The sequence below is a fragment of the Aulonocara sp. 'chitande type north' Nkhata Bay genome, linkage group LG7, assembly GCF_057382095.1.
Source record: "Aulonocara sp. 'chitande type north' Nkhata Bay isolate Kocher_YH1m ecotype deep benthic linkage group LG7, A_spYH_male_GT1.1, whole genome shotgun sequence".
Taxonomy (NCBI): domain Eukaryota; kingdom Metazoa; phylum Chordata; class Actinopteri; order Cichliformes; family Cichlidae; genus Aulonocara; species Aulonocara sp. 'chitande type north' Nkhata Bay.
In genome coordinates, this window is record NC_141350.1 from 32,001,178 (window position 1) to 32,017,571 (window position 16,394).

Here is a 16,394-nt window from a genome sequence, read left to right on the forward strand (position 1 = left end):
ATATACATATATATATATATATATATATATATATATATATATATATATATACATACACACACACACACACACACATTCTCTTTTATGTTTACTCTCCATGAAACAGTTTGTGAATTTAAATTTGGAAATATTCCCACTGTATCCCTGGAATGTTTAAGTACGGTAACCAAGAATAAGCCTAAGCTGTCAGTCAGAGAACAATACAAACATGTTTTTTAAAATACTCCTTTAGCACATATTTATCTAGGGGTTACTCCTTATCTAACTGATAACTAAGACCTCCCAGGGTTACAGAGAAAGTTGTTATTACGAGGTAGACATGTTGCTGGTTGCACAAACACCTGATTTTCAAGTTCCCCTTTAACTTGCTGTTGGGATTTGTTTTGGGTAGGTTTACAACACTAAAGCACTAAGCTGAATTCACCAGGGTGCTTCATTGTGCCTCCTGGACGCCACATCACCAGCAGCCCCTTTTCACACAACCTCTAAAGGTCACTTATCTTTTTAAAAAAACAAAACAAAAACAAACAACAGCTATGTGTTGTAATAAGAGTTTGCACAAACAACACAACATTGTTTTTTTTTCCAAGGGAGGACAGTCTTGTTCAATGAGACCTCTTTTTTTTTCTTTTTTTTTTTTTAAATGAAGAGTTTATTTTTATAGCTTCCAAGGCAGACAGATACTGTAATGATTGTTTAACTTTGATATAAATTATTTTTTACTCTGCCTGTTAATTATAGCTGTGATCTGTAGCAGCTGGCAGGGCGACAGACTACAGAACAACAGCTGATGTGTTTGTTTAAGATAAGAGAGCAGCAGATAATCAATCCTAACCTCATCAATAAACTCTGGAGATAACAGGCAGGGAGACAACAGCTCCTTCTGAAAATACCTACAGATAATAGAGTCACAGAGATGGAACGAAAGGAAAAGCTGCAAAGCAATCATATTAATTTGGTAAACTGAGTGTTATAGTTTAAATGAAGACAAAGCAATTTTCTCACCATACAGACACCATCAGTGGCACAGTACTGTAAATCTTTAATAAACACAGTGCGTACATGTTTATATTTAAGGACAAAATGTCACACTGGCTGAGTTGGTGTCTTCTGTCTTTTTGCACAAAGTGTAAAAAACAGAAACTCTGTATCATCTTTTACAAAGAGAAAAAAATCTAGTGTTTAGTAAGAGATCCTAAAATTACCAAAGAAAAAATTATATTTTTCATAAAAATCTTATGTACAGCTTCCTTCACATATTTCATTTCTTCTTCAAGACATCTGACACATATATGGGTATAGAAACAAAGAAATAGGGGTACATGGTTTGTCTGAACGAGAAGAAGTTCTGAATGATATATTGAACATTTTAATTGGGAGAATTATGTTGGCTGTATGTTGGGTCTTTTGGGTTGAATCGCGTTAACTTGGGAGTTCAGCAAATCCTTCAAAATGCAAACATTGAAAGAGAAAGGTTAAGTCTACTGAGCTCTTAGTGCTCACACGAGAAGGGGGTATAAATAGATCTGGTTAGGGGACAGGGTGGCCTGTGGATCCCTATAAACCACAGCATCAAAAAAAAAAAAAAAAAAAAAGAGTCCCCATAAATCAGGACACAGTCCAGTCCAGCTACAGTTCAAAGTGTGTCTCTTCCTTCTGGATGCAAAATGATAGATTTCAGAAAATCTGTTTCTGTTACGGACTCACTTCTGATTTCAAGCTTTCAAAAATATCCTGCTGAGGCTAAGACACAGTTTCACATAAATCCAGGTGTTTCAAGGCATCAGATGAAGAAATACAAAGGAGAAAGCAGGATCAGATAGAAGAAGAAGCAGCCAGTGGGAATCATCCTGACAGCCGATGAACGATACCAGCGCACCTCATCAGAATCATCTGGAAAACAGAAACAGGAAAACTGTCATTTTGAGTAGAATTAAAGTTATGATTTGTTATCATTCTGTGTCTCAAAAGCCTTTTCACTAACTGTTTTATGGCCTTATTTTATGTTCTGTAGTTGGTCATTTTTTAAGGCCCTGTTTATTGCAGAAAAAACACATTTTCTCTCAAGAGGGCTCATCTTACACACAGCATGGTCACTTTACTTTTCACCCAAACCTGGCTTTGTACTGCACGGTGTCTCCTTTGTTATTTCTTGTGTTAGAAAAAAAGATGAAGAGTGGATTGTACTACTGACGGGCTAAAGAACCAACAAATATATTTTCTGCTTTTAATACTAAAAACATTTTGGGAGGGGGAAAAAAAAGCAGATACTTGCAGAAAAGGCATGAGGCGCTATCAGCAAAAAGAGCTGGAAAACTGCACAATTCTTAGATTAGAAGATTTAGGATGTCTGTATGTTCAGCAATGATAGGCCAATTTATCCAAAGTGTTGGCTTTAGGCTATTTAGAAAGTTGGCTAAGGAATTTTGAAATAATGGAGCTCATGATAAATAAAATAATCACTCAAAAAGCTGCAGCTACTCATACCTCAAAACAAATGTTGGATAAGCTTTATCTTAAAAGTGCTTACACGTTGTCATTGTTTGTGCTGAAGAATGCATTGCCTTGAGTTGTAAATGAGTGGGTGGGGTGAGAGTTTGAATACGACACTTACACTTGAAGGGAATTGTTTTTGTTGCAAGTCTGAAAAAGTGTGAACGACAGTTTTCAAACTGTCTGATGGCCATCAACAGCTCATCCACACAGAAACAAAAATAGCCCTCGCTTACCTGATCATACATCTAAAGGACTGAATGAACCACATGGAAATATACAAATACAGTCAAGACACGCGGGCCCTCTAGATTCTGAAAAAAAGCTAAACCTGGTCTGAACTGCAGCAAGTCTCTATTTAGTCCTCATTGGATCTTACCACAGTCTTTATGGAAGACTTTGGCGAAGCAGTGCAGCGTGCCATAACCACAGCGGCAGTAGGAGCAGCCCTTTTGAACCCACTCGCCGTGAGGAATCAAACCACAGGTCCTGCACACAGATGACTGAAATTAAAACCACTCCCAAGCACTTGATTCTTTAAGATATTTAAGATTTTTTAAACCAGTGACATAAGAACCATATTGGTGATAATTTCTGGTCATAAAACAGTCAGAGACATTGAAGACATATTCTCAAAGTCTCAGTTAGATTAGACCAAGTTGGCTCAACCAGTATAGTCAATATTAATTTGCATTTTAGAGTAAGTAGAGCATTATACAGGAGCACACATCTAATATTTTTGTATTCGGGTTTACCTGATTCGTTGGTCATACTCGCAGGTTCTCCCGGTGAAATATGGAGGGCAGGCACAGAAGCTGCCCAAGATGCAGGTTCCTCCATTCTTACAGCAGCTTCGACTCTGTTCAGCACCTCAAAAAACCCAACAAAAACAGATATTTAAATGGGAACCAACAACAAATCCATCCAGGTCATTTACAATCTAACCTGCATCCAATTCCTCCTGTATCTGTAAGTCACTTTGCAGACCACCTCCACGCCAGCTCCTCTGTTTCTGATTTTACCAATATCCTGGCGGTCTGCTGTTATCTCTAACATCTAAGGGCACCCTGCTACTGCTCTTACCACCTTTATGCTTTCCATGTATGAAGGCAGGAATGTGTCCCATCTCAAAACTGTGTTTCTCTGCTACTTCTGTAGCAACTATACAGAAGAATTAACAGTCCTGTAATTAGTAATGGAGGTCTTTACAGAGCTGATCATCTCTTACATGAGCTTTTCAGAAATATTGATCATTTTAAGTGAGAAAGGAACAACAAAAGCAACAAAAGTGTGATTAAATGAGTGCTTGCAATTATAAGTGTGAATATAGTCTTAATCTAAAGTATCTTATAGAATGATTATTTTAACGTTTCTGCCAGCAAATATGTTGAAGTAAGCAACTCTACATAACTGTACAAGAGCTGGGCACATTGGGGATCTATACTATTTTCTTCAATATTTTGTAAGAATTAGATACAGAATATGGAGCTTGTGTCTGCAGAGCCATTAGGGATATGCCTTTTTCATATGAACACCAAACCTTATGTATGCATTTCATATTTGTCCAGGTAAATCTGTCTATATGACCTGTAAGCTCCATTACAGGTATTCAGTCCAGTATCATTAATTATACTCAATATATAAAACTTTCTTGTGTCTTCGTTTTTCTGATTGTCTTTCATGGAGTTTTCATTTAACAGATGAACTTAGACTTTCTGATTTTAAATTTTGTAAGATTTATTTTTAGTATAGTAAGACTTATTTTGTGTTTTAATTTGTTGTTCAGGGTGCCACTGCTGTGCCCTCAGACCTCAGGTCAAGCATTTCTTTTTTTACTGTATCGGTATCTGTGAGATAAACCAGAGTCTCCAGCTGGCAGCACATTCCTGTGATCCTCTGCTTCACATCAGCAAACACAGAGAGTCTGAACAAACCTCCGAAAATGGCAGAAAAACACTAGAAGTGAACCAACAACGGCCCACACAACCACGCCTTTTAATTAAGGGGTTTGTTTTAGTATCTATTTGGATGGGTAACAATGAAAATTCATTTGAATTCATTTTATTTTAAAAGCTCTCACTTAAATCAGAAGAGAGAATATACTGTTTTTATTTTAAACAATTGGCCCTTTGATCAAAGACTTTATTTAATCTGAATAGATGATGTTGCCCATTACCAGTTTTGTTTTCACAGTTTTTCATATGATGTTTTATTTGAAGGTATATGACAGCATAAGACAACAAAACTTTCTGAGCAACTGGAAATATATCTTAAATGCATTACAAAAAAGAAATCCTGGGGAAAATTACGGAACAGCATCAGGTAAACTGTTTTAGGTAAACTGCTGAATTCTTTCCTTCATTGGTTTTTGGGGTTCGTCTCCCCCTTCTGTCTACATCTGTGTGTGCATTACCGAAGTGTGAACTTACTGCTGGTCAGGCCGATGAAGGGCAGTACGGCGCTAGCGTCACGGTGTTTACGGTCCCCGTTGTTTGGTGACCTCACCTGGGTAAACTGACCCAGGAAGTCCTGGGAGGTCTGTAAGGATTTCGCCAAAGAAGAAGAAGAGGAGGAAGCAGAGCTTGAAGGAGGAGAGGAAATGGAGGAGGAAAGAGATGAAGTTACTGGAAGTGAAGGAGAAGAGGTAACAGAGGAGGAAGGAAGAGCGGGCATTGTAGGGAAGGTGCCTTGAGTACTGCATTTGTCTCCTTTGCAACCTGCAAAAGAGAAACGCAACAAATTTTAAATGTCACACAGAGCAAAGGCAAATGTGAGCCAAAGAAACTGACCCATAAAATCAAATCAAAGGAGATTGTGGGGTATTGGTCTGACTGAAGTCCCACTAACATCAACATAACGTTACAAACTGAAGTGAAAACAAGCATCAACCCTCCTGACAAGCAGACCAGAAGGTTCTGCAGCAAAGAAGTTCACTACAACCAGGCTTCTTTGTGTTAGCTGACTCAACAAAACCTAAAACCCCATTCAGAGATAAAGGGTACCACGACAGTGATTATCAACTTTCTCTTTTAAACTGGGCTCTCCGCTTTGGGTACATTCAAATAAAGAGGAATTTTACACATCATGCAGTTCTTCTGTATAAAATGATCCCCACGAGTGCCATCTACTCCAATTAAAAAAAATGCTATTATAGAAAACACAACAGTAAAACTCAACACTGTTGCCAATAAAACAGATTCCCGCTGCAGAAAACTGTTAAAGTGATGATTTCGTGCACAGGGCAGTAAAATACACGCTTTCATTTGAGTTCAACATTTTAATGCTGATTGTGCTCTAAGAGCTACTGTTTACATGAAACATTAAAAGTCACTGTGGGTGTTCTGTGCTCTAGCAGCTACAACCCCAGCCGATTAAAATCAATTATAACAACATTCAAACATGCTGTTCAAATACTGCCACTGTTCACTGACAACACAATACACAGTTTGAGCTGCTTTATGAAGTGGTACAACTTGTGATGTTAGTAAGGCATGGTTTAACAAGCTGCACAAATAAAACCCTCCCCCCAAACATTTTTGATCACCAGGAGCTCATATTTGTATCACATGAATTAATATTCTGAATCATGTGGCCATATAGGAACTGATGACAAATTAATGGAAGAAAACAGTTAAATAAATGTCTGAGTAAAGCGCTACAGCTCTGCATTCCAAGTCTCTGCAGTCTACTGACATTAGGAAACACCATTCTTCTCAATTTTCTAATTTGGTGATCTGATGGTGGTGGTGTTGGTTTACACAATCAGTCCAAAAATCTATTTGGAGGGCTATTCCAGGTAAACTGCTGAATTCTTTCCTTCATTGGTTTTTGGGGTTCGTCTCCCCCTTCTGTCTACATCTGTGTGTGCATTCCACAGGGCTATTCCACTCTATTCCATTTTTTTCTCTTATATTCTATTCTAGACTCAGCAATCAGTATAGGCAGTTTAAGGGAGAAGGGACCTGTGGTGGTGACCAATTATATCTTACACCAACTTAAAAGAAAAAAAAAAGTTTTTTGTTGGCCCTAAATCATAAATGGAACTCGGCCCAGAGTCCCAGAGACCGGAACTAGACAAGTGACTCCAAAGCACGGCAACAACATGACCCCTACTGCATCATATCCACCAGATTCCCGCACTGCAGGGGTCAGAATTTAGCAACAGTTTGTAATTGTGGAATTTTCCAATTAATTGTCACATTTTTGTTCTTATTAGAAACAAAAAACAGACAAACAAGCACAGATGACCGTATGTTGAGTGTGATGATCAGACCTGAAGCAGACACAGCAGCAGCAGACTGGACACACATGAAGGCGCAGAGCACAAACCTGGAAACAGATACATTTGGTTTAAAACAAGTATTTAAACAAACAAAACAAAACAAAAAAACAGAGCTATTTTCACAGAGAGTCATTTGGACTTACTTGAGCATCTCCTTCCAATTCATTTTAGCGAAGTGGTGAAAAAAAAATTTAAATAGTAAAAACTCCAAACCACCTTCTTGATTTCTTGGCCGTTCTTCAACTCACAGTGGAGGAAAAAGTACAATAAAACCGCGAATAGCCGAAGGTCGAAAAAAATTCCCTGAAGTTTACGTTTGTAGCTCCAGAAGTCAGAGAAAAGTATCCATAGACATAAAACCAACTCAGACGCTGAGAACCTGAGCAGGTGCTACTCCAAAATATATTTTAAAAACTCCGCTTTAAAAACTTCATAAAAGCGAAAACGCCGTATAAGAATCTAGTGAATCCTCCTCCGGCCTGAGTCTCCCCCTCGCAGTTTTGTGTCTCTAAAACTTATCTTCTGTCCAGGTGATTCTCCTGCAAGGGGGGGGGGGGGGGGGGGGGGGGGGCTCCGGAAGCCACGCCCCCTCACGGCCGTCTGGGTGGAGGTGAAGGTGGAATCAACAATACTGGGAACTGGCTGAAAGCTGTTCTGGTGGCCCAGAAAAATAACGTGTTTCCTAATTTAGTTATCAGGTAATTGGTTTTGTTTGCTGAGCTTTGGATGGAAGAAGAAGAATTAGATGGCTCTTACCCACGTATGTCAAGAAAAGTACAGCAATTCACTCAAAGCTACTTCATGTGGAAATGGGTTTTGTAAAATGCTTCACATGCTGCACAAAGAAAGAAAATTTTGGAGAGCCAGAATCTCTCATCTGTTCTACACTGGGTATAAAATGAGCCCAGTGGTTTTTATACTGGTGGTGATTTTAAAAAAAATGAAAAGAATACTGGAAAAAGAAAGGTTAAATTACCACAAACATAAAATTTATCTCCTAAAAAAAGAAATCTGCAGAGTAGCAAGCTCCTGTAATTGTTCAAATAAAACCTCACCTTATATTTGAACAAAAGGAACGTTTATGGCTAAAATAATATGAGAGGAAGTAACTAAATGAAAACTTTTTGAAGTTTTTCAGGTGTTGCTGAAAATGTTTTTTTTTTTTTTAATTGACTTTATTTGGATGGTCACCAGGACATAAAGACAGGTGCACATAAAGATTCTTCAGTTTAACTTGATAAAAACATAACATATAGATAAAAGCCTTTTAGTTTAGGGGTTAATGTCTAAGAGAATATTACTAGGGTGACTTAATAACTGATTTTAAAGGTTTAAAATTTATTTAAAGTGGAAAAAATATTAGTATATAATGATTTTTCAGCGGTTTTTGGGAAGCTGACATTGAGGCATTAAAGAATTAAAAGATCAAAGTACTTTTAACCATCTGTGGTTCAGTAGATTCAATTCTTTGCTCATATAAAACCTCACAGGCCTTCTTTCTTTCTTTGTTTCCTCCACCTCTCTCGCTGACATCCCCCACTCTCTCACCCTGTAAATATGCATATTAACCTCACCTTCACATGTTAATGACCCTGCTCCTGAAAGGAAATCCACCTAAACTGAAACTTTCCTCAGTGCACAACAAGAACACACACACACACACACACACACACACACACTTCTGTATCACACTTTCTTAAGCAGAAAGAAACATATAGAAAACATAGAAATCTGTTCTTGGTATAGTAAGATGCTTAACTTTGGGTTTTATAGTACTTTTAAATAATTTGGTGAATAATTCCAGGTTCTCCTAAATGTAATTTGGTAAATGTACAAAATAAAACAACTTAAAACCACTCCATGCCCAAAAACCAAAATCACAGCATTAAATTTAATTGCAAAGAATGGCTGTATTATTAGTCATGAACTATTCATTTATCCAGGGGTAAATGCTTAAACAGATGTTCTGATTTCTTCTCAAAAACTCTGCTTGCATTGTGATGAATGGTTTCGGTGGCCGGTGGGTGAGGCGTATTCAGTGAGAGTGTAAACAGCAACAGTCATATGGCTCTAAGTTCTGCACACTGTTTTTTTTTCTGCTCTGCGTTTTGGTGCATTTAATCTCAATTTAATCTTTTTTTTTAAATAGCTTTTTATGTAATTTCTGTGCAATAATATTTGTCCACACTTAGATCACAAAATGTTTGCCACCAACTTAATGGAGCAACAAATGCCAAAAATATCCCAAATGGTGAAAAAAATCTTCATTTAAATAACCTCAGTGATTTTAGAAAAGAAGAAGATTTGGAAGATGCTGAGTTTTCAGAACATGAGGCTTTTTGCCTTCACTGGATGTGACAGTGCAGACAGTAGTGTCGGGAGAGAGTGGGAGGGCGAATGACACACAGAAAATGTGAAGGTTCTCTGTCATCCAGGTCATGGTAATCTAAGGAGCTTCACTGATGAGAGGCGAAACATCTTCAAGAAACTTAAAGAAGTCCATTCACTTTTCTTTCCCACCTGCTAAGATCACACAGGTAATGGTCTGGGGCGGACTCAAAGCCAGTATATGGGTCACCTGCACAAGGTGACCGGCTATGGTATGTAATCAGACAGTTTGAAAATGATGATGAGTCTGGCTGTAACTCAGCTCCAAAACAAGTCCATCAGAGCCAGAAAGTGAAGCAATATGGATGTCCAGACATGGTACTCAATGTGTGGGCAACTTTTTCCCTCAGATACCTTCTAGAAATTCATCTGTATCACAAATTGTTCTCTGATCTAAATTTTGCTCTAATCCAGTAGCAACAATAACAGCTACAATGTGTATGTGGACCCAAGATAGTCAGGAAAACACAGTTTATATGAATCAACACACAAATATGCAAGTTGTTCTGTGGGTCTGAGTTGTACAGAGCAACATGAATCTGATCAAATCAGACATCATGTTTCATCTAACTTGCAAAGCAGCAGTAGAAAAGCTCTGTTTGTTGCCTGTATTAGCATTAGAAGCTAACAGACAGACTGTAAACACTGCAGAATGAGTTCATTTGAATGACCTCCTAGTAGCAGTCACCTCACAGACAACAAAGCTACAAATCAGTTGAAATGCACAATGACAGCTGGCATCAAATCTAGGGTGAGCAGAAGAATTTGAGTTTTTGGTTAACTTCCAGGAAGTTCATATAGTTTATTTATTTATTTGAAAGGTAACAGTTTCTTCTATGTTCTCCTAATAAATACAAAATGCCATTTTTTTCCACTTGCAAGTCAAATGTCATTATAATGAAAGCTAAACTCCTAATATATATCAATAATAAATATCGCATAGATTACATAAAGCATCTTTTTTTGGTTCTGGTGGTCACAGATGAAGTAACCAAACTATCCAAAACAGTATTACAGCTCTGCCCCACCCCCACTCCACTCACCTCTGTTAATCTGTCTCTACTTTGAGGACAGAGGGGCAATCAGAGGTGGAAATGGGTATTTTGTAATCTGCGCAGCATCACAATGCAGACTGATCTCATGCTAATACACAGCAGGAGAGTCAGCAGCAGGAGGGGAAGCCCTGATCTGAACACTACAGGAAATCTGCATGTGAAAGCTCACAAAATGCAGGGAGACTCGGAGGGGTAGAGGGAAACTTTGCAGGCTACAAGTTTATCATTATATAATGATGAAGAGAAGCTGTGGAAGCCATCTCCTGCTGTGGAGCCAGAGAGAAAATAGAGCACTGAATTATTGGACACCCTTTTTGTAAACTGCACTTGTGGCGGTTTCACAGTATTTGGTCTCTATTTGAGATAATAATGGCCATTCACGGAAAGTGATTTATAGGTTTAATATGAGTCTCAGAGTCTTTTATCCATCTTACCCATTCCAGACTGACCAGCAGTCTAATAAGAGATACATATTTTACTTATTACTCCAAATTGAGTTCATTATTTATCACTTCCTTCTAATATTATGTTAAGCGCTACATTATTTATGCTTATTTATCTTTTCCACTCTCACTGGTGTGTTCTGTGCACTGTCTGCTGGGCCTGTGCAGACTTCAGAGGTGAGCCAGACACTATTAGGAGTTCAAGGTACTCTGTCCTACATACAGATGAACCTCATGGAGACAGAGCAACATCTCCCTCTAGTGCCTGCTTTATAAAGAACAGTCAGCACAGAACTGAAAGCAGACGAGTGTTTTTCTCAACCTGGGTTTGTGCTTTTGTTATTTCTTGTACCATCACAAGTTACAGCAAAAGTTTCCAAACACATTCAATAAATTGATTTTGCTCTCTGTTTGAGAATGCACTGATGCACAAACCTAACGAAAACTTTAACACTAGTCACTAATCCCAAAGGACACTCAACTATGTTACTCCTCAGCACAAAAACACATTTGCAGTGTAATGCATTTGTTATGCAGTCTAAAGGTATAATGAGAAAGGCTCCACTCAATCTACAGCAGGCGGTGCTGGACCAAGTGAAGGACCTCGGCCATCCCAACAACGGACTGTTCTCTCTGTTGAGGTCAGGAAAGCGATTCTGCTCCCTGAAGACCAAAACAGAGAGACTGAGGAGGAGCTTCATCCCGCAGGCGATACGGTCTCTCAATCACACCACCACATAGTACTGACCCACACATATGGTTTTTACACACACACTGGACATTCTGGACATTTGTTTACACTAGTGGCCACTGCACAACTACACTGCGTGGTCATCTAATCGAATCACTTTATCACTAAGTCACTTAAATAAATCACTTTAAGCATATTTGCACTGCACAAGACACTTACACATGTGGATTGCACAACCCTGGACATTATATTTCTTAATTACCATTTAGTACTTGTACAGCTGCTGTTGTTGTTCTATATTTCTTCATATATTCTTATACATTTCTATATTGTGTGTTTGTGTATTGTGTATTTTGTTGTACAGTTATTTTATTTTTAACTTTAATTTTTATATTTTATTTATTCTTTCCTAGTGAAATTTACCCTTCATTTTAATTTTCCTATTTATTTCCTATCCTATTCATAGTCGTTTTTTCTTTAGGTCACGAGCAGTTGTCTAAGTATTTCACTGCATATCGTACTGTGTATGTGACAAATAAATTTTGAATTTGAATTTGAATTTGAATTTAAATCCAAGATCCAATTTAAATCCACACTAGAACTCAGTTTGGGTCTCTCTTTTCCTTCCTTTCTTTCTTTCTTTCTTTCTTTCTTTCTTTCTTTCTTTCTTTCTTTTTTTACTTTTAATGATTTCTCAAAATACTTTGGATAAACTTATTTCAATTTCTAAAGACAGAGATTTTGATCTGCACACATGAAGCAGACTGACATCAGTCTTGACCGCTCACTCTCAGGAAGAAACTAAAATACTGAAAATGTGCTTATGTAGTGCTATTAAGTGTGAATAAGTTGTGCGAAAACAAACACGCAGTTTTTTTCTGTAAAATTCACAGTTTATAACTTTAATAAAAGTTGCAGTTTGATCTTCACTGTATCATAAAAGAGTGCAGTAAAGACGCACATCACCATATAAATGTTTAAGACTGATCTCTGCACAGCCTCTTCCATCTACACAACACCAATATGACATTTTCTTACTTTAAAAATCAGACAAACCTCAGTCACCTCTCTTAAAGTGCTTCATATTTTACCCCGTCAGTACATTGTGTTAACCAATTACAGCCATTAGCTGCTCACTGCTTGGCTATTGATTTTTATGTTTTGATGTGGGGTAAATTGTACATCTTCACAACACCCTCAGAGCTTTGGTGTCTAATGACACAAACAGTCTAGCAGTAGAAGGCAGTTAGCAGAAATTTAGTAACACAGGATGAAAAAGCAGCTATAACTGTAAACGTGAAAATAATAATATGTAATCTTATAGCAGGACACTTCCTTGTATGTTATCATTTTTAATATCAAATTTCTAGTGTCAAAGATGAAGATTTTATAAAGTTTAATCAAATGATGCTCTGGAGCATCAGCAAGTGAAGAACCCATAACATTTTATGCTTTTGATCTGGATAACTTTTTTAAAAGTTAAATTGTGAAATTTATGCTGGCCTTTCTGGAGGATATCCTCCCTGAGTGTACTTATCAAATTAGTTTAGCATCGAATGCTGAGTGTAAAGAGGCCAACTGGCATTTGGCTCCTTTCCTACATTCTTCTTAAGCTGTCAACCACTTTATCTTTGTTTCAACCACTGCATTTTTAGTCCAGTACTTGTGTAATTTGGCACTTCTCAGCCTCTCTCCCTGTCTCCCCTCTGTATGAATGGCTTCTTGACAGCCACCTTTCCACTGAGACCACTTCTGATGGGACTTTGGGAAACAGGAGATGAATCAAATGCCAGATGCAGGACACTGGATAAAGATACTGTTACATATTGTTTTCATTTTCTGCACCTTCTTTGTCCTCCATTTGATCAGTTTCCTCAAAGTTGTTAAGGACACTCTGCACACCATGTCAATATAAGCCATGTTTTCCATTAATAATTGTTTGTTTTGTGCAGAAATACTGTTTCATGAGTTTTATTAAATTATGTGTCTTTGTAACAAAAAACTTTGTAAAATAATGCTTTAAAACTGGTTCTTTGCTCAGTTGTTATGCATAGGTTACACTCTTTTATCCATTGAGTTAGGTGGCCAGTGTTAAGTGGCTCATGCTTAACAAATACACAACAAAAAATAATTTCTCTGAAAATGGGAAGGAAAAGGAATGGACTGAAAATGACTGAAAAGAAAAACTCTCAAAGACCTTAAGAAAACCTGGAGAACTCTTGCTGAAAGCCACTGATAATGAACTGTGGATTTCCGGGCTTATGTAAATGCTATTGTTTTTACCGACTGAGAGTTGGCTAGCTTGCATAGCTACCGTTAATTGTCATGCTAACTTTGTACTTTTCATTGTTGACATTCACTCAAGCAAGAAGGATCACAAAACAGCACCAAACTATATAAGAAGCGTAAAGAAAGAAAAAAAAAATCACGACTCATCAGTAGTTTTCAAATCTGACCTAAAGTAAACACAGACATGTTGCTAACTGTATTAGTTACTTCCTTCTGGGCATGTGAGGTTGTTGATGGCATCAACAGTTGAAATAAATATCTTTTTGCAGTTTTCCAGTAGCCTAGCCTAAACGTAAACATGCAGAACAGAAGTTTGGATTAAAAGTATCTCTGGTCAGCATCTGAAATAAGACATGACAATCCCAGCTTTTGACACATTTAGTTCATATCAGGTATAAATAATACCCTGCACTTCTAATTTACCCTCTCAGAAAATTTTAACTTTCTTCTTCTTCTTCTTCTTCTTCTTCTTCTTCTTCTTCTTCTTCTTCTTCTTCTTCTTCTTCAGCATCTTCATCTTTTTCTTTGTTCATTTTCCAGCTCAGAGTCCACTCACTGTTTGGCATGCTGTCTTCTTCATGCGTCAGTCCCATATACCGCTGACTCCGGTGCTCCATAGAGAAACACACCACGTCATCATCATCTGGCTTTCTATAGCGACAAATCCTCCATGAGTCCTTCCAAGCTCTCAATTCCGATTCCTCACCCTCTTCGTAAGCCTCATCCTCAGCATCACAACCTCCTCTGTGAGCTACTGCCACCATCCATGACTGCTTCCAGGAGGGAAAGCAGGCGTTCAGTTTGTGGAACTGCAGATGGAGCGGGACATTGGGCTTATGTTTCATTCTTTTCTGTGACTTCTTCACCTTCTTTTCTTCTTCTGTGTTTTTCTCTACTATAACCTCTGCTTCATTTTCTTTCTCACCAGCCTCCTTCTCTTCATCCTCCTCCTCCTCTTCCTCATCCTTGTGATGGTCAGCTTTTTTGTCATTCTCTTTAATTTCTTCTTCATCTTTCTCAAATATTACACCACCTTCCTCCTCGTCAACATTTTCATTCTCCTCTCTGTCTTTACCATCCTCATCACTCTCCTGGTCGTTGTCTGCTTCATCCTCTTCTTCCTTCTCTTCTTCTTCATCCTCGCTATCTACATTATTGCCTTCATTCTTTTGCACATCATCCTCTTCTTCATCTTCATCAGCTTTGTCATCATCTTCATCTTTTTCATCTTCCTCCTTATCTACATTAACCCTACTACTCTTATTTCTTTCTGTTTCATTTTTTTCATCCCCACCACCCTCTCCCTTTTCTTCTTCTTCTTCTTCGTCTTCTTCTTCTTCTTCTTCTTCTTCTTCTTCTTCCTCCTCTCCTTCTTTTGCTTCTTCTTCTTCATCTTCATCTTCTTCTTTTTCTTTTGCTTCTTCTTCTTCATCTTCTTCTTTTTCTTTTGCTTCTTCTTCTTCTTCTTCTTCTTCTTCCTCTCCTTCTTTTGCTTCTTCTTCTTCTTCATCTTCATCTTCTTCTTTTTCTTTTGCTTCTTCTTCTTCTTCCTCTTCTTCTTCTTCTTCCTCACCTTCTTTTGCTTCTTCTTCATCTTCATCTTCTTCTTTTTCTTTTGCTTCTTCTTCTTTTCCTTCTTTTGATTCTTCTTCTTCCTCCTCTTCTTCTTCTTCTTCTCCACCTTTATCTTTCTTGTCCATCTCTTTGTATTTTTCTTTTTCACATACATTTGTTTCATCATCATTGTTATTATAATCTTCATCTTCCTCCTCTTCCTCATCTACCTCTGCATCTTCATCCCTGCCACCATCATGGTTTCCTTTCTCCTCATTTATGCCATTCTTGTTCTCCTCTTCCTCATCTTCTATGTCTTCCTCCTCCTCTTCTTCCTTTATTTCTGCATTCACTTCCTCTTCTTCGTCTGTGCCTTCCTCATTCAGCTTTTCCACTTTGTCATCCCTTTCATCTTCATTCAATTCACTGTCCTGCTCTTCCTCTTCTACTTCACCCTCATCATTTTCATTTGTGTCTTTTTCCTGCTTCTCTACCTTAGTTTTTTCATCCCCTTCCTCCACCTCCTCCTCTTCTTTCTCCTCCTCATCGTTATCTGTTTCATTGTCATCTTTTTGATTGCCTTTTTTGTTTCCATCCTCCCTTCCACCATCTTCATCCTGTTCCTCTTCATTGTCTTCTTCCTTGCCCTCCTTCTTGTTGTCAGTATCTTCATACTCTTCTTCCGCCTCCTCCTCATTTTCATCCACTCCTTCATCTTCTTCCTCATCATCTTCAGCCTTCTTGTTAAGGGCTTTTTCTTTCTTTTCTATAACTATTTCTATTTTTCTCTCCTTTTCTAGTTTTTTGTCCACATTATTTTTATTGAAAGCTTCCTCCTCTTCAACTCCTTCATCCTCCTCCACACCATCCAGATTTCCATCCTCCTCTTCCTCATCCATATCTCTGTCCTCATTATTCACTCCTTCATCATCCTCCTCCCCTTTGACATATATTTCCTCTGCTTCCCCCTCCTCCTCTGTTTCCTCCTCCTCTACCTTAAACCATCCTCTTGGAGCCTTCCAGGCCTCCATCCACTCAGTGGTGTCTGTCATCTCCTCGTCCAACTCTGATGTGAAGAGGAAGTTTGTAGCTTTGCGTTTTCTCTCCAGCATGGCACTGTGTTGATGATTGGAGTTTACAGAAGCTTTGCACCACCTGTGGATGAAATCACGGTTTGGTTAAATGGACATGAAGAAGAA

At 38.1% G+C, this 16,394-nt stretch overlaps 2 protein-coding genes across 6 annotated transcripts in view; both read right to left on the bottom strand.

Annotated features, from left to right (window-relative positions):
* Positions 1-668: 668 nt before the first annotated feature.
* Positions 669-7,312, bottom strand: tdgf1 (teratocarcinoma-derived growth factor 1). Of its 2 annotated transcripts, XM_086302462.1 has the most exons (6): positions 6,919-7,312; positions 6,767-6,822; positions 4,923-5,210; positions 3,249-3,363; positions 2,873-2,982; positions 670-1,893 (listed from the first exon to the last, which is right to left on the bottom strand). In XM_086302462.1, exons 1-6 carry the CDS (start codon positions 6,939-6,941, stop codon positions 1,784-1,786), a joined length of 702 nt encoding a protein of 233 aa, XP_086158588.1. In that variant the 5' UTR covers positions 6,942-7,312; the 3' UTR covers positions 670-1,783. The 2 variants fall into 2 exon arrangements, with proteins under 2 accessions (XP_086158587.1, XP_086158588.1); XM_086302461.1 differs by having other exon boundaries at positions 669-1,893; positions 6,767-7,312.
* A 58-nt stretch (positions 7,313-7,370) lies between these two features.
* The window catches only part of LOC147325502 (uncharacterized), a 28,930-nt gene continuing 19,906 nt past the window's right edge, over positions 7,371-16,394 (bottom strand). For all 4 annotated transcript variants that reach the window (XM_086300045.1, XM_086300047.1, XM_086300048.1 and 1 more), the window contains exon 6: positions 7,371-16,350. In XM_086300045.1, the coding sequence (XP_086156171.1) occupies positions 14,079-16,350 (2,272 nt within the window). In that variant the 3' untranslated portion in view covers positions 7,371-14,078. The remainder of the gene's footprint in view (positions 16,351-16,394) is intronic.